The 25894-nt window shown below is 40.8% G+C and overlaps 1 protein-coding gene across 18 annotated transcripts in view; it reads left to right on the top strand.

The window, feature by feature from the left end:
- The window catches only part of TENM2 (teneurin transmembrane protein 2), a 564904-nt gene that overhangs the window by 424704 nt on the left and 114306 nt on the right, over positions 1–25894 (top strand). For all 18 annotated transcript variants that reach the window (XM_072348384.1, XM_072348382.1, XM_072348381.1 and 15 more), the window contains one exon: positions 25685–25807. In XM_072348384.1, coding sequence (XP_072204485.1) covers positions 25685–25807 — 123 coding nt within the window. The remainder of the gene's footprint in view (positions 1–25684; positions 25808–25894) is intronic.

Below are 25894 nucleotides of genomic sequence, written 5' to 3'. Positions count from 1 at the left end.
CATTTTGTGTGCTTACAGATTTTATTCATTTAAGTATAGAAGTACATTTTTGCTTTTAGGATTATAGCTGTCGCTCAATGGGGTAATAGTAGATCAAAAGATGTGACAGGGATTCTGTAAGAATGGCTAATGTAGCTGCTAAAACACTATTATGAAAAAGAAAAAAAAAGAAAAAAAAATAATAGATATTTAAGTGTAGTACAGAGAAAAGATGATAAGAGGAACCTGCATGAAGACAATATAAAAGTAGAAATTACATTCATGTTATGAAAATAATAGGACAAGGTAACAGAGCACAGAAGTCATGGAGGAAAAGGAGTTGAACAGTGGGAAGAGAAATGTCACATCACTATAAAATAACAGAAAACGTAATTTCAACACGTTACATTAAATGGTGAATAATGTCTTTTCAGTAATTGAAAAATCTGTTTAAGAAACAGTTCCCATGTTCATTTCAGCTTTTGGTTGTTCAGGCTTTAATTTCATGTAGTTTTGCTGCATCATACTTTGTGCTGCCTACTCAGACTCTACACGGATACAAAACATATCCTGGCCATTTCATTCAGTCTGTATATCCATATATTTATATGTCATTGACCTGCAGAGGTCAGTGAGTTTGAATGCCTCACACACCATGTTCACATCATGTTTTGGGGCCTTGTTATTAATCCTTTATAGGTTTCTCTTGTAGATATAATCAGGAAAGCAGTATTTTCGATCACAATCTGATCTCTGATTCTGCACTCTAGACTTAAGTTTATCAATTACAGGATAATTTAGGGTTGAAGGGACCTCTGGAGGTCCCTAGTACAACCTTCTGCTAATACTTGGGATATCTGTAAAGTCCAGTCTGGTTTTGAAGACCTTTAAGGGACTACATTAACTTTCTTGGCAATCTTACACTGTTTGATAGTCCTCATGAGGAAAAAGTATCATGTATCCAATCTGAATCTTCTCTTATTGTGTACCATTTGGCTGTCATCCTCCTGTCATGCACCAGTGTGGCTGTCTTCATCCTCCTGATGACCTGTAGGGTCTTGACATGCTGCTGTTTGGCCACCATTGCATTTTCTTTTCTAGGACAGACAAATGCAGCTCCCCCAGCCTCTGCTCCTGGGACCTAGGGCTCTAGCCCTGAAGGTGCTAGTGGCTTCCACTCAACTTGTTTCGTTTTATTGATGCCTTTGTCACACTGGATGAGCCAAAACTGGATTAAGTTACAGTAGAAGCAGCCTAGTGGAAGGGACTGCCCAGGGAGGTTTTTGAGTCACTGTCCCCAGATGTGTTCAAGAAACACTCAGATGTTGTACTAATTGACATGGTTTAGTGGGGAGGTATTGGTCGTAGGTGGATGGCTGAACTGGATGATATTGGAGGTCTTTTCCAACCTTGGAGACGCTGTGATTCTAATGAGTGCTGAGCAGATGGCAATGATGTCTCCTGGCTGTGCTTCTGTTCGTAAAGCCCAGGCTGCTGCTGCCCTTCTCTGCTGCCAGGGTGCACTGCTGGCTTATTGCAGCTCTGTCCACTGGGACTCCAGCGCCCTTCCTGCAGAGTTACTCCCAGCCAGCCAGTCCCCAGCTTGTTTCACTGCAAAGAGTTAGGCGAATTTCCAGTGATCTGGGGCATCTTTGCCTGAGCAATGTGGAGTGCTGAACTTTTAAGATACATCGTCCATTCACTGAGCATGAGTGAATGTTTGTTTTCCACAACAGATTTTGATTATTGAGGGGAAAAGAAAGCCAAAACCTATTTTATTTTGCAGAGAATAGGTTATATTCTTAGAACTGAGAAAATTCTGTCTTATTTTATTACTCATAAACATTTCTGACATCAGAAACTTGAATTAAAATAACAAAACGAAGAATGTAGGAAAAATCCTGCATTGACTTGTATGTGGAACAGATTTGATAAGGAGCGAATCACTACTGAGACCTCCCGTGTGATTATTAGACATTATTAATGTCTTTATCTAAGCTATTACTAATTAAATAGCAGAGAAGACAAGTATTTGTGTTAATACAGTTCCTGAATGGCAGAAGAGTTCCATTCTCACATACTGGTCTTACATAACCTTATGTCAAACATAAAATTCACTGTGTGTTTAGAGGTTTGTTTTCTTCTTCTGGGATGTCCACATTTATCCTGCTCTGTTGCATTTAATTTTTAAAAAGCAATATACATTATGCATAAGTGCTGCAGTTAATTTAATTTTAAGCTTTTTTTAATTTTCTGGTTGGTTGATCAGTTGGTTTCTTCCCACATTTTTCTTAGTAAATACTTTCAGAGGAAGGTCAGAGAACATAAAAAGTTTTAATGTACTGATGCCACTGTAGGGGAATAGTGTCCCTTTGCCAGATGGGAACAGATAGCCTGGTTTTGTGGTGCTTTGTCTTGCAGGAATTGGCCTGGACTTGGTAATACTCTGGAAGATCAGTTAGACTTTTCCTTCTATGCTGCTGGTACTCGTATGCTAACAGGTGTTTTGTTTAAGCCTCAGCATACCCCATTCCATCAGCACAAATAGTTACTGGAGGATTTCTGTGTTCAGTTGTAAAAGTGGAAAAAAAATAAAAAACAGTGCTGAGAAAAGTAAAAGAACCTGGAAAACATCTCAAGAGTGCATAGCAAGAATCCCAGTACAGCATAAGGGCAGACACAGCCATGCAGCATCTCTGCTGGTCTGTGGTAAATGTAAAACACTTGAAAACGAATGTAGGCCTTCAGTGAGATGCAATGAATTTAACTGCCGTTATAGAGACAGTTACCAGAAAGAGACGCTACAACATCACAGTCCCACTCGCCTTAATGGGTCTGTGTGCTGACATCAGACAAGGTCTTCTCCAAGGAGAGAACTGCACGTTTAATAGAATGCAGAGCAGAGCTGGGACCTGCAGATACAGAGAGCTGTGTAAGAACTGGCCACAAGGAAACAGTGAACTTACAGACAGGAGAGACGCATTTCTGGCCCCTGAGATTTATTGAACCCAAAGTTTGTTCCACCTATTGTTTCTTTCTTCATATGTATATGCATATAGATATGCAAATATATATTCCCTTCTACATCTGGAGACTCCATTAATCAGAGAAATGCAAGCCTTCAGCCACATGAGAAATGAGAAGGAAAACCCTATGGTGGAGACTGCTTGTAAAAGAAAAGCTTGGGATTATGATTATTCTTATTCTTGCATGGGGAGTATTTAGCTTTTCTTTACTCTTTTCTTTCATTTTAACTCTTAAAGTGGTGCTACTGTCTTTATAGTTAGAATTATTTTGAACCTTAAAAACACCAAAGTTCTTTAACGTAGGTCAGGGACTTGGAGCTTGGTTCATTTAATGTGTAAGGGTCTTTTTCATAAGATGAATTTCTCTGTACCTCTGGAGGCTTCCTGAAAATCCTAAAATAAATAATAGAAAAATAGTGATTTAAAACCTAATTTCTAATACAAACCAGACCTGGCTGTCTAGATGAAGAATAAGCTTCAATAAATGGGAGACAGGCGCAAGCCTCTTCAGTATGAAGAGTAGCGAGGATGCAGAAATAGAAATAGGTTTTTCATTACATGAGGGATTATGCTTGGGCCAGAAATGCCAAATATTCTGTGGACCGCAGCTGCACTTTCTGTCTGCTGTTGTATTAGCTGGTAATAGTAAAACAATGATGTGATGGTGGAGACAGCTATTTGTTCTCAGAAATACAGAAAAGTTGTTTTCTTTTTCTTTGCTCAGATTGCCATATTGTACTCCATGGTGTATCTTAAACTTCAGTCCCTTTTGCAGCAAATGGGCTACAAATTAAAATGTACATCCTCCTTGGGCACCACCTGAGGATGTCTGTACAGGTGCTGAGGTGCTTCCTTAGCCAAGTTCCTCTGTTGTTCCAAAACACATTAGTCAATTTGTGGGCCCGTTATTAACCTGCACCATTGCAATTGGCACGGCAACTGTGGGCAGACACTGCCTGTTGTGCCTGCAGCTGAGGTGAGCTACTGCTGCTGAAAGTGGAGAATTTATAGCCATTCGGGCTAATGGCAAGATGCATCTTGAATGGTTGTCTGTCATTTGATGGGCACAGTCCATGTCATACAGACTGGAAATAGTGCTGGTTTTCGGCATATACTTGGAAGGGTTTCACTGAGTCTCATCGTGGAGTGTTGGTGAAGGGAAATTGCTGAAGGTTCAAAAGCTGTGATTTTCATCACTTTTTTTTACATTTTCTATGGATCTCTACAGAACGAGCCTTATCTCTTTTTATATCTCCATTTGCGCTCTAGCACAGATTTAACAGCATCTAATACACGGTTTTCTTCATTTTTAGATTTTTTTTCCTGTCGAAGCTCTCTGCATGTTCTTTCTATAAAACTACTGTGAAAACCATCTGCTTGACTCTATTTCTCTGTGCTATGAGGTATTGTTTTAATATGTTTGATTTTTTAAAGTGAGCGTTCATAAATCACTCCTCTTTTTTCTCATATTTACCCGGAGAATACTGTAAGCAGCTAGAACAGGACAGAACTACCCACAGTGCAATTTGCTTACCATTGATTTGAAGCTCCTGGAGTACAAAATTCATGACATAAATTGAAATAACGCAACTTTTCTTTGCCTTTGCTGTGCATGCATTTGAAAACGTGCAGTTGTGAAAGCAGTTTCCATGATTTTGGAAACATATTTAATATGGTGGTCACCAGTCCCGGCTACAGATGTCTGCAGACCAGCCTGCTCCCAAACCTGGCTCTGCCCAGGACTCCCTGCATTTCAGCCACATTCAGCAAAGCTGAGCAGTGTTTGCTGCAGAGTTTGGTGCTCCTCAGAGCAGGCAGCTGAGCAGGCAGGGTGCTGCCCAGGCATAGCCTGCACTCACTGTGATACCAGAGTGACAAAGGAGTTGATGGTCATATACATTGCATGCCTGGCTTTGTTTTTAATATAGTCATGACTCTTGCGCAGTATATGTATCTACACATAGCATATATATAGGAAATATATCTAGTATATCTTCTTCTTAGCTACACAAAGGATTTTCATAAGCACACTACTGGCAGTTGGACATGAGCAGATTACAGCACTTGGCTGATCACCGGGACATTTCTCTGTGGATGCTTTTAGCCAAAACCTGCACATTTTCATGGCTGTTTTATTGCGTGTCATTTTACTATTTTCAGAGCCAAAATACTTATTTTGCTCTCTCAGGGCAAAATGGGACACAAATACCAAGGGCAAGATACGAGTTTTTGGAGGTAGCATTAATTCAGTATTTTCCTTGCTCAGTAAGGTTGCTCATGAAAATCTTCAGATGAAAGATTTACTGATTTGATCAGAGAGCAGGAGACAGGCTTTGAAAGTAGGCTGATTCTTTGTTTAGGCACGTATGCACTTGTAGATAAAGGGGAAGACATGCAATTGTATTGAAGATAACAGTCAGTCTGTGTTTCCCTTGGCTGGAAATCTCAACACAATTGTGACCTTCCTTGGCTGAAGGAAAATACAAATTTATAGATGATTTCCCATCCCCTGCAGTGTCTTTAGGGCTTCTTCTTGTCCTCTTCTGCTGGGATATCGTTTGTTAAATATAGTTTACATCAGCATGGCTGTGCACTGTGCAATCTGTGTTCAATCTTTAGTAATTCATACTATTTATCAGTGCCAGCTGCGGACTTGGGGCGGTCATGTGTGTCACCTTTCTGAAAGTACCCCCTTGGCCAATCCAGGAAGTAGAGATCTCACAGCCATTAACCCTTTCTGGGGGGCATACATCTCCTGTATACCATCTGTGATTGAGGTGGTTTTGCTAAGTATAAATGGCTGTTTCAGTTTGAACTCTCTGACTGTGTCATGGTATATTGCCCTATGACAGCTTTAAATTTGAAAGGATTTCTAAATATAAATAGGCATGTTCCCTAAAGCTTTTCCCTGGAATTCAAAGGTCTGAAGTGAAATGGCATCCTTGTAAGAGAGCTGGGGCTGTGGATTATTAAGAGGACAAAGTAGACAGAACTGTGTAATACAAGGTAGATTGGTTATTGTTTTTGTGTATAGATATTTATGAATTTAACTGGTTTGTGTGTATATTTTACTATTGGATTTTACCTGCTTTTTGCTATATGTTTTTGCTATAGTACTACATGCACTGAAGTCATACACAGAGGAAAGCTTCTGTGCTGTCCTACAAATAACTATTGCTGGAAATTCCCTGTTAGTTTGCTTATTTTGTGTCTTTGTTAGAACTTTAAGGTAGTTCCTTTCCTGAAAGCACTCCACATGTACCTTTCTGAGGCTTGTCGGATCTGCACATGAATGTCTCCAGTGGGAAACCTGATCAGTTTGTGCAGGGCTTTCAGCAGCAAGGGAGCAGTTCTTTGTTTCAATGAATGTGAAAGACAAAAATGGCTGAGGTGGCAACTGGAAATACTTTTGTTGTGCTAAAATTAACACTATCTCTAAATGTTTAATATTTCTGGAGTAACCCAGTGTTCATTTGCCAGCTATACTTAGTGATAATGAATTACAATTAATAATATGAATTATTTCTCTTTTATAGCAAGTGTTTCTGTGAGTTTGACCCATCAGCACTGTGGGGTTGACTGTCGTTTCAGTGCAGCATTTCATGTAAGTTTTAGTATGGCAGACGTAAGATTCTCTGAACCCCAAACGTAGGCTCTACCAACAGATCCACAAATCAGCCGGGGCTGTGGAAAAATTCCCTGTGCATGGTTTGGGGAAGAGGGCTCTAGGGAAAGTCTTTAGGCAAAAGTTACTTAGGACAAAGCAGTTTTAGCAGTTGAGAAGTTGGGGAGAAGTCCTCTAACTCTCATTTTAATGGTCTGGATTTAAACACAGCCCTTAGTTGGGGGGAAAAGAAAAAAAGAAAAAAAAAAGGAAAGAAAAAAAGATATCTGGAAGTACCTTAGATGCCTCATAAATGTTAAAGGAAAAATTCCTCTCTGCTTCACTGGCTGAAGGTCATATGCGATATCCCACATACAGGACGTGAGGGGGGAGGTAGTGCAGATTTTTCACCTATTCCTCTTAAAGATCATCTGAATCTGACCATCCATTTTCTCCCTGCCCTTGGCGGTGGAGCAGGCACCACTTCACAGAGTCTCTCTGGCACAATCAATCTGTTGTACGAGCTTGCAAGTCAGAAATGTGCAGGGATGCCATGTTAGGAAAACAAATAGTACCAGTGTCCTCGCCAAGGACTAACAGATGGGGCTAAATTCTACTATCCCCTTAGCAAAGCAAGCTAGAAAATTTACAGCCAGCTTTCTTCTAACTAAACTGGAAGAAAGTAAATCCCAGATCTAGAAAAGAAATTCCATTCTCATACAGCTTGAGAATCTTGGCTCTGTAGCTGAAATTGGGATTGGTGATTTCTTTGAGTCATCACTTTTTCCTTTTTAATTTGTTTTTTTCCAAACTGTATTTCCAGATCAGCATTTTAATTCTTGACTCTCTGGGCATCTCCTAACTGACCCAGATGTTGCTGGTGCCATTCAAAAAAAGAAAAAAAAAAAGGAGTTTCATTCACAAACTTGGATTTTAAGTGAAAACATATTCAGCAGGGCTCTCATAATTAAACAAAAGATCATGTAGAAGCCATTGTTCTAACTGTTATTTTCCTTAAGAGAAAGTGAGCATCTTATTTAAGAGGGAAAAAAAAAGAATTATTTATTCGCAAAGCAGTAGCTGCTGTGATTGAAATTAAACACGGAATCATGCTGCTTCTGATTAATTCTAGCACAACGGAGGCCAAAAAAAAGGACTTTATTTTATTTCAAATAGGTTAAATTAGCTTTGGGTAAATAATGCTAGCTGAAGGAATTGAAAAGAAAGAGAAAAGTTATGTTTCCTACTCTATGAATTAGTTATTCAAATTCAGTGAGATTTATAAAAAGCTGAGTTGTTGGCTTTGAGTGCTGCTCTAGAATAGTATCAGATTCGATCTTGTGATATCTGAATGTGATACAGGAACAGAAACAAAAGGAATCGTGTTGGGTTTCAGAAGGGATGGACAACTCATGTCTGTGAAGCCAGCAAAGAATGATAGGCAACTCGTGCCAGCTTTTAGGTAGTCCAGGAGGAGAGAGATTGTGTGTGAACATTTCTGCTTGTAGGTAGTGTAAGTAATTTCCACTTCACCAAGTGCTAAAATAATATAAAATTCACTACATGCCCTTTCCAAAGAATCCCAGCCATTCACATTACCTTTAGAGTGTTATCTTTCCCAAATAGGCAGTGACAAAGAGCAGTTCCTTCAGAGTGAAAGTGAAGTGGGAACACTTAAGGAATCTTCCAGTGCTCCTCCTATTGTGAGAGTAAATGGGAAATACTAGGCTCTGGGCTATCAGTCTATTGTCTTTTATTATCAGGATATTAACTTAATAAAATAAAATTAATTAAAGTACAGTCTAATGTGGTGGAAACTACAGCAGTAATAATTAACTATTTTACATGAATGCTCTGTTGTGAAGGGAAGAAAAGGTGTATTCAATTTTCAGTACATCTTAATGAAAAGAACTTTGTGGAGCAAGGCAAAAGAGCATTCAGGCTGATTTTCTTGAGACTGATTCCCAAATCCTATGGACGTTTTCCAACCTAGCCTGCTTTCCCACCTCAGGCTTACTCATCCGTGTTGTGAAGCTGATACTTCCCACACATTTCAGTGCCATGGCATGTAGATGGACTTCAGTTTGTATTCTTGTTAGTGAGGACAATGTGTTTTCTCATTTCAGAATCTCCAGGAATCTTGTGCCTGATTCCAAGGGAAATAATTTGCATATTACTGCTGAAAAATATTAGGAGACCTTGCACAAGAAAAACAGCATTTGAGGAAACTGAGTATTAGCAATACCTTTTTGCTGTGCATTTGACAACTCTTTTCCCAAGGTGTTTTAAATATTTTAAATGTGTTCTTTTGAAAATACAGTCAGCAGTTTAATCATGGCAGTGATATCTTGATTACTGATACAGATTACTTAGGAGTTGTGCTGCAGAGCTGCGTGATGTCACTTCTGTTTCCGTGGGACAGATTCATAAAACTAGGTGTTTTTTTCTTGATCATTAAAGTTTTAGTTCTTAAAATTGTTCATTTTATATATACATACATATATATATATATACACACACACACACATATAGCTTCTCTATTTTATATCTGCAGAATTATTACAGAAATGTACACGTTTTCTTGTTGGTGTTTATGACTTGAAGCACAGCTGGGTACATTTTTTACAGCTTTCACAATGGCTCTTCCAGCACCTGTATTCTGGATCACCAGCAGCAGTATGCATAGTACTGTGCTGCTAAAAAATTCATTACAGCTTCAGGCTGCAGCATTTCTCTGCATGCCTGCAGCAGACCACATGTGCAGAGACAGAGCCTTCCTCCATCCCACCCTGTCCTTTGCTTCTCAGCAGCTCCGTGTCTTTTGGCAGATCTCATGAGGCTGCTCTGAAGAGCATGAGGGCAGCCGGCAGTACAGCTGGTGCCACCCTGGTGCAGGGAAGGAAACCCATTGCCTTGTGCTCCCAGCTCTGGGATGTTTGGTTTGCTCATAACTGATAAACAGTCTCAGAGAGTCTAGTAGGGAGGCTCTGGCCCCGTTTGTAACTGAGTGAAGATTGACTCCTTTGGTCTAATTACCAGACAAGCTCTTGTTGCTCAAATTGTCCCTCATTTTGCAGAGCTGACAGTTGTTTTATCCTCCATACACAGAGAACAGAAGTTGTTTCTTGGTTCTTTGAAGGGAAAACTGAAAAGATTGTGTTAGTGTTTTCCTTGCAAATACTAAGGTTTTATTGCCATCCCACCTGATATGACTAAAGCTGATGTGGACAATCTCCTGAAGCTTTCATACAGTCAATCTCATTGCAGTTTTCCAGGAGGGATTAAGCTTCATTTTGCTGCATGGAGTTCTTGAACTCCAGTTAGACTGTTTTGTTCTTGGCTTTTGTGGAATAGATTTATATTAAGATATAATGGATACACAGACTTTGTTGACCGAAGTTGATCGCGTATTATAAAACTGGTACTGTGAAATATGTCACGTCCAAGCATGTAGTGCCATGAGGCACATGTTTTCCTGCAGTTCAGATCAGATGCTGTTACTGAAACCTATGGAAACCTATATAGAAAAATTGGATGTAGAATGCTTGTCTTATTCAGGATGGCTCTTGGTATTGGTAGTTCTGAAGTGAACCTTAATATCCTTTGCCATTGCATTTACGTGACAGATTTAAGGAATATTTTAGAAAATGGTACCACTAATTAAGAAATACGGTCTGAGTTCTGCAGGCGAGATGTATTCAGCATGGCCCTCTAGTGCAAAATTTATTCTCATAATCAGTGCTGGGGCAGCTATTCTAAGTATAAAATCATCCCTTTGTAGATTTTTTAGGCTTTTTTCCCTATTTTCTGATATTTTAAGGGTTCCTCAGTTTTAAGATACAGACAGGAAGGTAAGTTTACTTAATGTATTTTGTTGAATGTATTCTATAGAATACTGTTGTGATCTGTGGTTCACTGTTATATCTGAGGATTTGCTGAAGCAGAATTGTCATAAAGAACAGTATGAATTAGGTTTGTGATTGCATTATTCCTTTCTCACACTGATGCAACTACAATGAAAATAATTGGCTTACACCTATGGGAAGAATTTGACTCTGTCTGTAAATGAAATATGCATAATTTTTTGTTTGGCATTTGCTGTACCTTAAGAAAAAATCAGAAGACCAATTACATCAAATCACAGTATTCAAAGAAACCTTTCTTTGCTCTGTGGAATAGAACTGATCTAAAACATTTATGTGCTCAGAATTTTCTCAAAAGAACACTTTTTTCTTGCCCTGTATTTAAAAATTGATAACCAAGGGGAAAAGAATGTTGAGTTATAAAAACTTTTTTCTACTTGTAATTGTGTCATCCATTGGTAAAACATAATTGAACTCCAGGTTTGCATTTGCACATGACCTTGACCAAAGTATTACAATTCAAAGAATTTGTTTAATGGCTTAGACTATCTAGAAGGGCAGAATCAGATAACAGGGCAAAATCTGTGTAGCTCCCACTGTGGACACTGTGTTTGGCGAAGTCAGAAAGTTACTTTTTCTGCCCCTAATGGGATGACTTGAAGCTCCGTTTACAAAGACATTCAGTATGAGGTAGCAGTTCAGACTGACGCTGAATGATCTTAGGAGTCTTGTTCTTGCTTTTGGCTTGAAGAGCCAGCCTGTGCGCTCTCAGGGGTACCTGGCTCAGCAGCCTCCTGTAACCAGTAGCCTTTTATTGGCCCTGTTTTGGGGAATAATCTTTGCTTCATTGCTTTCTGCATATGGAGGCTGTTATATGTCACCAGGATGACATTGCTTTGTGGTGCGTTCTGCATGAACACTGCAATAGTTCCTGCAAGGCAAAGATGGCTCGATATCATGTCTGCTTGGTACACAGAATTCCCAGGCTCACACCACATATTGCATGTATGGTCAGTTGGTTATGGAAATAACGTACTTCTGTCTGTCCTCATTGCTCCTTCTCTCTTCTCCCTCCTACAAGGGAAGATTCATGCTCAGACTTTTTTCCCTTTGATTCAAGCTTTTAAACTTCATTGCTTTTTTTTTTTTTATTTGATTTTTTTTTTTTTTTCCTGAGTGGAAATGAAGGAAAAAGAACAAGAGAATGATTACATCCATTAAGTGCTCGAAGATAAAAATCTTCAGTCTTAATTTCTCACCTTGAAGCTACTATTCGCTTCTTCGTGAGTAAATTATTTCCCAGAAGCATTAGTGACAAAAGCATCTGTCTGCATGGATGTCCCCTTGTAAGCATGTGTTGCAATCTGTCCCAGGGGTGCTTACCCACATTCATGGTGTATGCCCGGTATAGCATAAAGCACTTTGGAGAGTGAGTGTTCATTGCTAATGTGGAGTATGGAAGTTCCATATACTCACAATCTGATTGAAGTGCATGTATTTCTTGCTGTTAAGTTCTTTAGGGATCTTTTAAAAGGCATAAACCATTGGCTTTATGACTTCTGAACAGACAGAGCAAGCTGTCTGACTGTACCTAACGATGCTGTCCCCTGGATTCCTCTTTTCAGCCTCAAGCTCCCCTTACCAACTGTATCTTCATGTAAGTGCATTCAAGTAGAACAAGGGGGGAAGAAATGGCTAAAATCATTTCTCACATGAAAAGTATCAATCCTCAAATGTGCTGGTCACTCCTACAGCTAATAGGGATGCTGTTACCACTGGCAAGAGGTAGTTTCTGGTTATGTGCTACATCATTGCCCTGGGCAGGGCTGTGGACAGACACAGCACACTCGAACAAGTGCTGCGCTCCCTGCTCAGCACAGAGCCCATGCAGCACCTGGCACAGTGCACATGTTGCCGAGGACGTTGGCTGTGCACCCTGCTTCCCCTGGCCGCAACTCTGGCTCCAGGTCTGACAGCCAGCCAGGTAGATGTCCCAGTGGTTCTGGAGCTTGTACCTGTCAATCAGGCACATCCTAATTGGGCTGTGGGCATGGACAGCTGCTAGATAAGGAATGTTAGCCACCTCTGCTTGCTGGAGAAAGAATTACATAGCATAATGAATGGGGAAACATTAATGGTTTTCCTAGCTGGCAGATGGGAGTTATGTTGGCAGTTTCCATAGGAAACTAAGTAGCTGTGTGTGTCCTTGAGCATTAATATAGATTCCTTGTTTGATTTTTCTTTTTCTGTCTAATTCCAGTTCTGCTATTTCGTAACCTTGGTCAAAACGTAGTTGCACTGTGCTGCAGTCTAACTCTTAGGCTCTGTGTCCCCTTCCCATGTTGTGTATAGGTATATTTGATCATCTTCTGGAATGTTAAGGACATTGATTATAATTAAGTAATTATTTAAAATACCACTTGAATGGGAGGATGTTATAATCATACCTTTAGATTTTCTCCTTTGGGGCAACCTGTGTTTCAGTGACCTCATCAGAACTTCGCAAACTTGAAGGTGGTCTCAGCCTGCAGGGTGCTGAGTTCTGCATTTCTTTGTAGTTGTGCTTCATAAGAGTTCAAGTTCATCATCTCCTGCTCCTTATCTCCTCTCACAAAGATGCTGTAAAATAGAAGAAACTCGAGGATCAAATCAGTGCTCCCTTTTAACTTGGAAAAATATATGTGATTAAAAATAATTTGAAATGGAACTTCCCATTATTACCAGCACTATTGTGAGAAATGGGCTGAAAGCCATACAGTTCCCCCCTTGCCAAAATGGGGTATGACCAAATTTGTTTAGCAGGCTTTTCGTGTCAGTCCTTACAGTGAAAGCTCCTATTCTGTCACCTGCACCTTAAATGCATCAAATGTAGGAAGCCTGCTGCAGATGGTATCAGTAGCTTCACTGATCTGAGGCCTTGGGCAAATTCATTTGAATTGCTTTGAAACTGCATATTCAAAATTCAATAAAATAAGAGGGTCTGATGGTGCAGCTGCATCAGATCCCCTCCAGCTGGGTAAGCTGAGATGGTTTCAAGGCCCTGGACTAGCAAAGCCTGGTTGCGATATACAGATTATACAGATAGCTGCCAGGGAAGAGCTTTTGGCAGGCTGAGTGCAGCAGTACCCCCTGCCAGCAGACTTGGGAGTAACAGTGGCTTTCGTGCGACGTGGCATATTTTCCTGGCTTTCCTAGACAGAAATTTGTTGGTGCAATAGTGGCTGCAGGCCAGTGGGAGGGGATTGCCTCAAGGATAAAGGGATGGGATGTAGGAAAAACAATGAAATCAAAACTCTCCAGTTGTTCTGAAAGTGACTGGCTATCCTGAATGCCTTGGTATGAATCCAAAATGATCTGCTCCGTGGGCGGGTTTTTGTTAAATTGCATTCAGAAATCATATTTGCCCTTGGGCAAATACCCTTGCTTTTATGCATGCGAGGCAAGTCACGTGCACTCAAATGGAATTCACATGGTGCTTTAGTCAAAAAGCTAATGTCAGTCATCATACCTCTTATGCATATCCAGTCCCCTGGTTCTTTATGCCCATTTACATATGCAGAAATGCTTTTTATTATTACATTGCCTGTAAAGCATTGATCTATATAAGCAGTATAATTTGCTGCATTATAGACCCTTCTCTGCCTGTCTGTTCAGCACTCACAAAAATAAATTAAAATTGCGAGGCGTAAAATGTTTGATTTTTTGAGATTTCTGCCATAAAATTCTGAGAACAATTCCTTTGCTCACCGTGCACCCGTGCTTCCCAAATAACTCATTCTGTAGCAGCACATGCCTTATCTCTGCAGCATTGGAGCACTGGTATCCTTGTGAGCGTCACAGCCCTGGCAGCACCACGCAATGCCTGAAGGTGAGATAATGGCAGAATACATGCAGGGACGTTATTTGAGCACCATATCATTGGGCTGCACAGCGTGTCCCTCGTTACTGAAAGGGCTACCATGAAATTTAATTTAGAATTTTACAGACGCATTTTGAATTGGAAATCTGTGTAATAACTTTCCCTTTGCTCAGCCTTTTAACTGTGAAATTCAGTTGGGGAGTTCTGAAGCAGCAGGTAGCGTCACAGCGCTCTAGAGGGATTTTGTCAGAATTCAGCTTAAGTGCTTGCAAGTGTCATTTCCATATTTAACTAATTTCAGTTTTTAATTAGCTCCATGTGAAAAATGAGAGTTCACACCGAGCTAAGCTGTCAGCATAGAGCCTTGTTTCCTTTCTAGCCTCTCAGGACAATAATTGCAGCATCCTCTGCTTGCAGTGAGAGTGCTCAGCCACGGCTCCTCCAGTCCCTCCCATGGTTGCCTGACAGGGACCAGGCGGGTGTGTGGTGTCTGCAGCGCCTAAGTGGGGAGGATAAGTTATGAAAATATTTCAAATACGAAACTGGTGTAGTAAAGGTTCAAAGAACCTCGTAGGTCTGACTGAGAAATAAACAGCAGAACATAATGCATCCTTCCCTCAGACCTCAGTGGCCCCTGTGCAGTCAGTTATACTGTTCAGAACAATATCTGATCGTTTCAGCTTCATTCCTTCCTGCAGTGGGTAATGCCGCAGCTTAGAAAGCACGGTGTGAAAGCCATTTTTCTCTCAGTGCTTTCTGTTACCTGGGCACTAACAGCACAGTGCTCCAGGGACTGTTCTGTCCCAGCGGCCTGCGGCCCTGTGCAAAGACAACCTCGTTTGCATAAAATTCCATAACACAGCGTAAGGAGGGAAAATTGTTAATCCCTGTGTACGAGCTGGATGTTTACCTCTGAGGACTGGAGTGTAAATGGTAAAACATTCTTTAAGAATGAACTGAGAGCTGCAGTTTATGTAAAATCTGCAAAAGACATGGGATGTGAGCAGGTTTCTGAATCAGCGTTAGGAACCAACCAAAACCCCCCAGTTTCATCTGCATGATGAACGTATCATAGTATGGCTTATTGTTAAGAGAACACAGAAATGCCAAAATCGCATTTAAATGGAAAATTGGTGAAATAATTCTGTAAGTTATCAGATTTCTTTACAACTACCCTAGAAGGTGAGCTTTGTACAGATTTCTGGGTACGTCTGGTAGTGTCCTGATTCTACTCTCTGTTTATATCCAAACAAAATTAACTTTGTGTATGTTTTATTTCTCACTGATTAGTATGGATAGCCACGTCCAGTAGACAGAAGCAGATTTTCTCTATTAGACCATAAAATCAAATGCATCTTCCTCAAATTGAAACTAATAGGAGAGAACCTCTGTAGCACTTTCTGGGTAATTAGTGCTGTTGTGAAAGAAAGTAAATATGCTGCACTAACCTGTCAGGCACAGCAACACAGTGGAGTTCCTCATTGTTTTTCTTTTAAGTTATTGAGGAGCAGCTTTGATACCTGCTCTGAGATAAAGCAAATACTCAAAAGCAAAATAAAAGGAAAAGAAATGTAACAGTGAAGAGTAAAGCTGAAATACTAGATGGATTTGACTGTAGCATGGTCATTTTTTGTTGCTTTTGTTTTTAATGTGTAGTGTTTACTCCTTCTTCAGTCAAAGGAAAAAAGGTACATAAGGCTGGTTTGGTTGCTAGCCATGTAAAGAAGCAGATCTGGAGTGCTAGCTGCAAAATATTAACGTGGAGTTCCTGATAGTGTGTGTTGCTTTTTGCCCCTTGTAGTTTAAGCGGTCATGTCTTTGAGGGGCAACTCCTGTTTACTTTATTGGTAGTCTTAAGTAATATTGTCATATATATTAAAATTGATTTTAATTGATTTTTTTTTTAATTGATTTTTACTACCCATTTAATGTCATTTGGTTCTACTTTAGAAAGAATATGGAATTGAGTTTATCAGTGGAGTCAGAAGTACTTGTGGGTGTGCGAACTAGCTCATATCTTAATCTCACATTCATTAATTGTAAACAGTGATGCATGTGCTAATGCAGTTTAAACTGTTGACTTTGGAAGGTAAAGGTTTTTTCTATGGGCTTCATTGCTCTTGCCAATAGAAAATGCCTTTTTTTTTTCAGACATTGTTATGATATTCACAGTCTCCAGTACTTAAACAGAAGAGCTCTGAAGTGAAGCTCTCTCCACTGAAGTCAGTGGCAGTTTTGACCTTGATTACAATGGGCCTTGATTTTCAACAGCTCCAAACCGACTGTTGATGAGCGCTGTGCATTGCTGACCTCAGACTATGGAACTGGCTGCTTTGCCATTATGTATGCGAGATGGAAAGCTTCATTAAAATGATCATGCATCAGATGCCCTATACAATAATCTGCCCTCATTTTTCTGTTGTGGACAGCTGCTCCATCTGTAACAGATCTCTATTATCTCTGCTGTACATTTTGTTTTAGCAGGAAGAAAATGAAATTGAACCAGCCATAAAAACTCATGATAAAAGGTATAATAGATTTAAGGTATAATAGATAAAGAAAATAATAAAAATTACTATTATTTAATTAAGTGTATATTATGATGGTGTTCCCTAGCAGGTTTTAGCTATCTAAATTATATTTAATTATCTGCCATTATGCACAGTGCCTAAGTGGACTGAGGTCCTCTCTTGTGCCATCAGTTTGTTTCTCAGGACTTGAAACAGGTACGCAAGCTTCTCTTCATTGCTATATAGGCCAATGAAAGTGTATAACAGGATGTTTTGGTGATCTATCTGCTAATCCTATATTCACACACGCACACACAAATTTGTTGTAAAGTGTCTATTGCTGCATTTTGAAAACTTGCAGCTCTGCCATTTAAAGATAAGGCTGAGATCTAAAACTAAATTCCTGGTATGAATAAACTTGCCATTGATTTCTTTAATCCTTCACGTACTTCCTCCTTGCTGTGATCTTCCTGCAGCCATGTCCTCACTTGCAGCTCGCACTGTCTCACCTGCTCTGGAATTCCAGGCAGGACAATGAGGAGGCTTGGATGTGGGAGAGCAAAGCCTTCAGTCTCTGCGCTGTGGGTTACTCTGGAGGGTAAGTAAGAAAAACTCAAACTTGGAAATCTGCAGAGAGTAGAGCATGCATAAGATTGAAAATACAGTAGAATCATAGTTGGAAGAGACCTTCAAAAGTCATCTAGTCCAGCTCCCTGCAGAGAAATGGGAAATCCACAGCTCCATCAGCTTTGTCCTATCATGGCAAACCCAGCTGAAGAGTCTGTCCCTTCTGTTCTTCTTTTAGATGCTGACAGGCCGCTCTCAGCTCTCCCTGCAGCCTTCTCTTCTCCATGCTGCACAGCCCCAGCTCTCAGCCTGTCCTGATAGGTGTTACAATCTCAGGTGTTACAATCTCAGTTACAGTAAAAACCCGTTCTGAGAAATGATTAGTGGAAATCCTGTGAGGAGAACAGATAAAATGTTTTCTCAAAAAGAACTAAAATCCAGTTTTAAAATTACTTCTTTTTGAAAAGGTACTGTTAAAAAACAGGAATAGTAGTCAGAAGGCCTGACTGTTTCTTTGCATAAGACATCTGTTAAATACAACCTATGCTTTTATTTGTCATGTATGTTTCTATTCTGGATCAGTAGAATTCTTAATTCCAAATGCATTACAAACGTCAGCGTTGCAAGGCGTGTATCAACTGTAATTCTGCCTCGGTGCTAAATATAATCTGTAATTGTATCTTAATATCAAGGTGCAATTTAGGCTATGTTTAAAATATACCTTTTGAAGCATATCATGAAGGAAGCATAAACAGTACGTAGCATTGAATATGAGCGAAAAGCTTAGAGAAGAAATCATGTTTATTTTTCATCTTTTTTTTTTTTTTTTCACTTTCTCTTTGTAATAATTCAATAATTATTTTGTGTAGAGAGTAGAACCGTACATTTTATCACTCATCTGATTCAATTAGGCCAATCTGTGTCATTTCTGTTAAGGGAAGGATATTGTCTGTCTGGAGAAATTGTTCTTTCTTGCTCTGAGAACAGAAATCTGGCCATTCATAGTTACATTGTTCAATTTCATGCAGTGTATGCTAAAGAACAGTAAAGGTAAAAAGTACTTGTTAATCAGCATGGATAACAATCAGGCTGGTTCAAGGTCTGAGTGCTTTGGAAGACTGAGACGAGCAGAACATCATTCAGCGTGTTTGCAGAGATAGGGCAGTTGCAGTTTCAAAAGACGAACATAGTCCAGTGAATGTTTGACATGGTATTCCTCAGAACTAGAGTTAGTATTAAAAGTAAAGTTGCAATTCCAGATGGACTGTGTGATTCTTGTGTGTCAGTGCTGTATGAGAGCGTGTTTATGTCTACATTCCTTGAAACTGCAGTTTCAGATCCCAGCTCGGTTCTTCCTCCTGGAAAAGAATAGAGTACTTCATTTGTGATAATGGTGCCTTTTAGGTGTGAAATTAAAACTGAATTCAGTTTGCTTTGTGTTAACATTAAATGCTTGCCGTTGCTCTGAGAAATTAGGGTTTCTATTGTGTCAAAAGTATCCCGTTCTGCTGCTGTAAGCCTTTTTTAAACGTGGCGGTGTTTTGGCAGTGCTGGTGACCAGGATGTTCTGCACTGTGATGTGGGACCTTTCAGGTTGAAAGATGCTGTGGTAATTAATACAAATACAAACACTTTTCTGATCACCTCTTTCAGATGCAAGACCAAAAAGGCTGCAGCCTTGGCTCTTAAAATTGCCATAAGGAGTGAGTTCATTTTACACATTCTCAGGAACTGATTAATCTTGTGCCAGTTTTCTATGCTCTCTACAATCTAAGGGCTGTCATGAGAATAAATGAATAGTGCACTGCATTCTGCCTCCCTTTAAGGTCTTTGTTGTGAGATTCCAGATTGTGAAGGTAGCATGCAATACCGTTCTCCTTGTGACAAAAAAAAGAAGTCTCTCAGAAAGTGGCACAAAATCAAAACATTTCAGTTTTCAGGACCAAAATGAGAAAAGTTAAAAAGTATAAAATAAGAGTTCTTTGTCAGTCCCAGCCAGAACAGTGCCTGGGGAACTGAGAGCAATTCAAGGTAGCACTGCTGTTCCTGCAGTCGGAGGCTCTGTTGTTATCCTTGGAATTGAGAGCGGGGAGCCAGACTCTCCTGTTCCCCATTGCCACCCCCAAAAGTAACAGCAAGTGTGTGTGTAAGCTTTTCAAGTATTTTGGAAGTAGAAAGGCTGAAGTTGGATATAGAGGAATGAACTTTCAAAGCATTGCATGGCAGATAAGCAGACAAATCACATTACCACTAATGGGATTTGTGGGCATATCTTTCATGCTGTGCTTTGAAAATTCATTCCTTTCAATTTACTGACGTACATGAGGAAAGAAATCAGTTAGCTTGGAGGGAGTGTGTGAACAATTTAAATTAAAAAAAAAAAAAAAAAAAAGGTTTTTTGGGTCCCCCCATTTTTTCCTTATGAACACAGTGACAATCAAACATCTTATGGCTCCCCTTCCATTTCCTCTTTCATCATCAGTCACATTTATTAAAATGAAAGCAATTAGTAAATCTCAGCAGAAGTTTGGCCTATTATAACAACACACACATTCATAGATTTTTTTATGGTATTTCTATAGAATGCTTCTGGGGTTAGAAATGCTTCATAAAGCAAGAGCCCTGTCCTAAACAATTTATTATCTAGAAGAGTTTACATGCTGAGGGTGAAATTATGCCTGAGGAATGCTTTGCTATGGATGAGATTGTTGAAGTCAACTTTCCATTGTGTTTTCAGAAAGGCACTCTATCCCTGTGTCACCCTGGTGAGAAAACAGAGGATGCCTGACATTTCTGCCATGAAGGGGAGTGCTGTGCTGCCCTTGTTCTCAGCAAGCACTGGCACTGCGGAGTGCAGAGGCAGAAATAAGAGTCTGCCTCGGTTTCATAGAATCATAGAATCACAAGGTTGGAAAGGACCTACAAGATCATCTAGTCCAGTTTCCTTCTGCTTATGTCCTGGAAAGCAAGGCATCAAATTTCAGTTTTATTGTGATGACAGTTATAAGACCACTCTTATGTGGGGGAAGATAGAGTTGTATTCTCTCAGCAGCTGCAGAAAGGCAAGTAGAACTCGCAGCCTGCTTTGTGTTATCTGTGTCGTATTCCTCAAGATATTCCTAGTAGTCCAAAAAAACAGGCTGTGCTTCTCTTTGGAAGGTCAGAGGAAATTCAAGATTATGATTATCATTTAAGTAAAACTAGTGAAGAGGTCAGACACATTTATGTATAGAAAATAGAAATGTAAATGAACAACAATATCAGTTTAATTCAACAGATGGAGAAATTTAAAAACAAAAATGTACAAAGATATAGAAATAAGCAGTAGTGTGGTTAGTGAAGTTCTTCTTAAAACTGTAAATTAAAACAAAAAGAAAACCAATACTAAGAAGTAAGGTATCGTGTTCAGCGTGTTAAGGAATAAGTAAGGAATAAGTAAGACAGAAGAGAAATGGTTCTTTGCGGGCTCTTTAGCCACAGTCCAGAAATGCCTGTTGTTTTGTTGAAAACAGTGAGAGCTGTGGCTTCTGAAGTTGTGCATTTTGGTAGTGCCTTAAATGGAATTCCCAAATGATGATTAAGGAGATTTACTGAGAATTCATGGCTTTGGAAGTGGACCATCCATTCGTTGTTGAACATAGTGGTCATAGTCAATAAGCAGTGCTTTTTGTATGAATTCAACAATAATAATATCAAATCTAGCTCAATGTTTGAAACAGTATTTTAAGCTTTGCTGCAAAGAACTGAATGCTCAAAAGTAGAGGAGACAGTGATCAGTACGTCCAAATATTTTACATGAGATCTGTAGGACTGTTAGTAGCAGAGCTGGCAGCCTAGAGACGTTTTAACCTGCACTTAGATGTCTTGCATAAAATTTAACGGCCTAAGTCTCATCTCTTGTGCTTTTGAAATCTCTAGCAAGATATTTTAAAAAATGCTTCTCTCATAATCATAGCTTTTCTTTGCTCTTAATTAAAGTGGGTATTTACTGTTGTGCTAGTGAATAGCTGCACAAGGTTGAGACGTGCAAAGTGAAAAACAAGCTTTGTTTGCCATTTCATGCGCTGCATTCCCAGCTCATTTAGATATACTGAAGCTTATGCCCTGGGGTACCTAAAAATCACACCGCTTCTAGGAAATGCTTTGTGGCATAGGAATTCAAAGGTTTGCCTGTGATGTGTTGATCTAAACATCACTTAGTGTGTCTGGGCTGGTGGATGGGTAGAGGATGTGCCATGATACAGTGTAGGGGATAAAAATACATCAAGCATGTCAAGGAACTTGGGGACACAGAGATACACCAAAGAGTGATGTATATGTGTAGGAACAGCTGCGTTGGGTCAGATAAAAGTCAAATAACTTCATAACTTATTGCCAGCATCCAAAAGTGGATGTCTTGATGAACAAGCAGAACAGATAAGTACTTTTTCCCACTGATGTGCCAACCTCTGGTTTTGGGTTGTCTCTGAGAAGCAGGCAGGTGTCATGGCAATATGCCTTTCTCACTTTTCCCACTTGATTCAATGTCTGACCCTCTCTTCTTACTTACTTGGATGCTGAACTGAAATTTTCAGAGAACTTTATCATGTAGCCCCAAATTTCTCACTCTGGAAAAAAAAAACACTGTTGTCACTCAAAACAAAGGCAACTTGGGAAGTTACTATTTGGAAACACTCATTATTCTGGACACATTTGTAATCTTCCCAACTTTTTGAGTCGCTTTGGGAATACTGAGTTTCCTGATAAAGCAGGTGATGTATATCTCCCAGGCCTTAACTGGGAAGATGCAGGAAGAATGGGAAACGTGATGATTGTTCACCTCTGTATTCCTCCCTTTCAGGAGTACAGGAGAGGGAAGGTCTAAGTGCAGAAATTGATTCCATCCTGTTGGCAGACTCTCAGTTATTGTACAGCAGTGAATGAAAAGACCAAAGGTCTCCTATTTTAGACAAATGTGCACCAAGGGACGACAGAGAGATTGCCTAGCTTGGAAAATGTTGTCCATTACACTGAGCTCTGACTGATGTGAAAACTGGGGCTATGGCCACAAAGAAAGGTCGAACTAAAGGAGTCTTAGAGAACATTCAAGAAAGTTTCACATGCAAATTTTGTCATTTGTCAGGGAATCTGTATGCCTTTGGGGAGTTCTTAAAATAAGGTGTGATTCACTCTGGTAACCTCTACCGTATGCAAGTCTTAGATTGATACTTGACAGCTCTACCACCTTTAGTGCTAAACTAGCTCTGTGCTTTTGTTCTTGATGGACATGCAGCTTTAGCTTCCAGTTTTATGTGCTTTCGCTATCTGTGCATGTGTTGCTGTGGTAAGGTTGGTTTCTTGTGTTTGTTTTGATTTTGTTTTGTTTTGGTTTTTTTTTACCTAAATTTCAATGGTTTCATTTCATGTGTTGCTGTAGTCTCATCGTTAGAGAATATAAATGTACAATTCAGTTTCCTGAGCTGCTTGTGTTAGTGTTAAATGAACCAGATAAACTGTGACAAGCTCAGTGTTTGAAATTCAAAGCCAGAACATGGAGAATGTGCTTTAACGTTGAGGAGGAAAGCAAACAAATGCAATTAAACACCTACGGAACATACAGAACTGTAATTTGTAAATGCATCGCACACATAATATAAAATGGCACTTCTTCTGAAGGGTTAGTCTGTAGACCAAATGTGCAGCTCAGCAACTGTGTCTGAGTAAGTGGGCTGGTGTGGATGAGCAGTGCTCCCCTTGATGGTCCGCGAGGCCACGGCTGTAAGTGCCAGCCATGCAGTCTGTCTCAGCTTATGGGTCTGGCTGCCTGTCCCAGCTCGGCTGGCTGGTGGACAGAGAGCCACAGGAGTGAGAACATGTGGTCAGAGCCCGACCTGAGTGTGGGAAAGGAGGCAGTCATGGCACCACAGGTTGTTTAGCTGTAGTTTGAAACAGCAGACAAACAAAAACAAACACAAAAACCTACAATAGAAATAAGCAGAGAAGGGACAAAAAATCTCAAGCCCAATTTTTTCTTCCAATATACATGCACTCAACTTGTGAGTGGATCCCAGTACTTCTAATTAAATGGGCTTCTGCTTATTGCTTTGCTGCAGGCTTTTTTTTTTTTTTTTTTTTTTTTTTTTTTTTTTTTTTTTGTGATTAACAGAACAAAAGGTTAATCATATAAATTCCCCATCTCATGTCATGCTGAAGCAAGAGGGAATAGGTAGCTCCTTGTTCTCGCTGCTTAGCCGCTCTTCAGGCCTGCTATGTGCAGTACAAACACGGAGCTCTCCCCGCAGGCCCCTGTGACATACTTTTCACACTGTGCTCTTGGTGGAAGATGAACGCTCCTCACATTTATGATTCTGCTTGTCTTACTGGAAGGATAGGGATCGAGAAATGGTTACATGAGCTGCATAGAAGGTCCTCATCTGTGGCTCTGCAGGCATCTGCAGAGGTGTGAAACCCCTGCGCCATTAAGAAGGAGCTGTAATTGCACCTACCTTGTGTGTTTGGGATTCAAACACCGAGCGGTGGAGTCACTAATGAAATCATGGCAAACTTGGAAGCAGATGGATCAAGGTTTTCCTGAATGTCTTTTTTAATTCCGTGTATAAATCTAACTGGTAATAATGAGTTAGCAACTATAATTCTCTTGGACAGACTGTTAGTTATGATTTTCATATCTCTTTGTTGTAAAGAATGGTTCATACTCGAAGCAAGAGAATTTCATCTCCTCAAGTGACCTACATTTATGATTACACCTGCAATAAAAAAAAATAACTGCAACTTTGAATAGAGGATAAAACACCCAAGTCCAACTCTGCGCAGCTAGTTTTCATTCTGGGAATCTGCAATGCCTTTTGCTTAGGGCAGAGACTCAGCAGGACACCTGGTGGCAGCATGCTGGGGTCCAGCCCTGTGCTGCTGTGCAGTGTCTGCCCTCAGCGGGGCCAGACAGTGATCTGCCTGCTATTTGAGATTTGCTGTGCTGAAGAGAAAATCAATCGCTTGAGATTAGGCTGAAAAGCCCTTTAAAATGTTTGTTTTGGCAAAGCAGAAGAAGTTGTAGTTGAATAAAACATTTGAGCCGATAAAACTTTTTTGTAAACTTTCCAGGATTTTATTTCTATTCCATAGAAACAAATTCTGACTTGTTGCTCAGCTCAGCATCATTTTAGGTCCATACCTGGTTATATTTCTTCATTGTTAAGAATACGTTTATGGATCAGTCACATTGTGGATCCGTCCGCAGCACAGCGCTCTTGTTGGTCTGACACTGCAGGAGGGAATGCTGGTGGTACCCATCCTTATAATGTTGGTGTTCTCTGCCCACTGACAGCGCATCTCCTCAAACACCACTGCAGCATATAACTGAAAATACTGAGCTCAGAGTGGGGGGAGTGAGTGAGTGAGCAGGATGGAGCACACAGAAAGCAAACAGAAACAGCACCGTGGCCTTTTCAGTCCTCCGCCTCTACTCTGCAGCAGGAGGATAATATGATGGAAGTATGGAGATGTATTCAGGTAGCTTCTGTTTATACAAAGTTGAAGATGCACATAAATCCACAGCTGAGTGATTCAGACCTGTCAAGTCTCATGCATTATGCACAGGAGTTATTCAATTAGCCCCCGCTGCTGTGCCTATAGCTCAGGCTGTTGTGAAGGTGCTGCAGCTCCCACTCCAGAGTCCTCAGCGCCGGCTGTAGCCGCGCGGCCTCCGTTGTACGTGCGGGGCCGGGATGCCCGCACTGCCGGGAGCGGCTGAGGCAGCGAAGCTCCTTGCGCTGGGTCGGAGGACTGGGAGAGCCGGGTTTGTCGGGGAAGCGTAACCCGCAAAATTAAGACAGAAGCTCTTAAATGTGTTGATTTAAATACATTGTAATAAACGTGAAATAATTGCTCGTCATTAGTATACGCACAGCTGAATCTAATTTTACAATCAGTGAATGCATTATCACGCACAATATAAGCGTGGGGCAGCACCGGCGGCGCTGAGTTGTTTCCGAGGCGGCCCCCGTGCCTGCCGGGGTTTGACCTGATCCGCTGGCCGATGAAACAACGAACGGAACAGATTTGTGGGAGTCATCGGGCTTTTCTGTTTTGATCTTTTGTTGTCGTTGCCGTTTTATTATCGTTATTACTTTCAGCACGCTGCCGTTCCTCGCGGGCGAGCACGCCGTAGCGTTTTCCCCAAAGCCGTTTAATTGCAATCAGCTGTATCTACCCCTTTTTCCCCCTCTCCCCCCGTCCGCGTGCAGCGGCCTCACTGCTCCGCTTTGTGTCTCCGGCAGCGATGCACCTCCTGGGGCTGAACTGGCAGCTGCAGCCCGCGGACGGACACACCTTCAGCAACGGGCTGCGGCCGGGCGCGGCGGGCGCGGAGGACGGAGCGGCGGCGCCACCTGCAGGCAGAGGTGAGCTGCGGGGCCTCGTCCTGCGGGCGGACCTCGGCGCGCGCCCCGGGCCGTGCAGCGCGTAGCGGGACGCGGCCTGCGCTGCTC

Source organism: Excalfactoria chinensis, chromosome 13, assembly GCF_039878825.1.
Source record: "Excalfactoria chinensis isolate bCotChi1 chromosome 13, bCotChi1.hap2, whole genome shotgun sequence".
NCBI lineage: Eukaryota > Metazoa > Chordata > Aves > Galliformes > Phasianidae > Excalfactoria > Excalfactoria chinensis.
The sequence above is the reverse complement of the archived record's forward strand: the minus strand, read 5'-3'. Positions and strand labels throughout refer to the sequence as shown.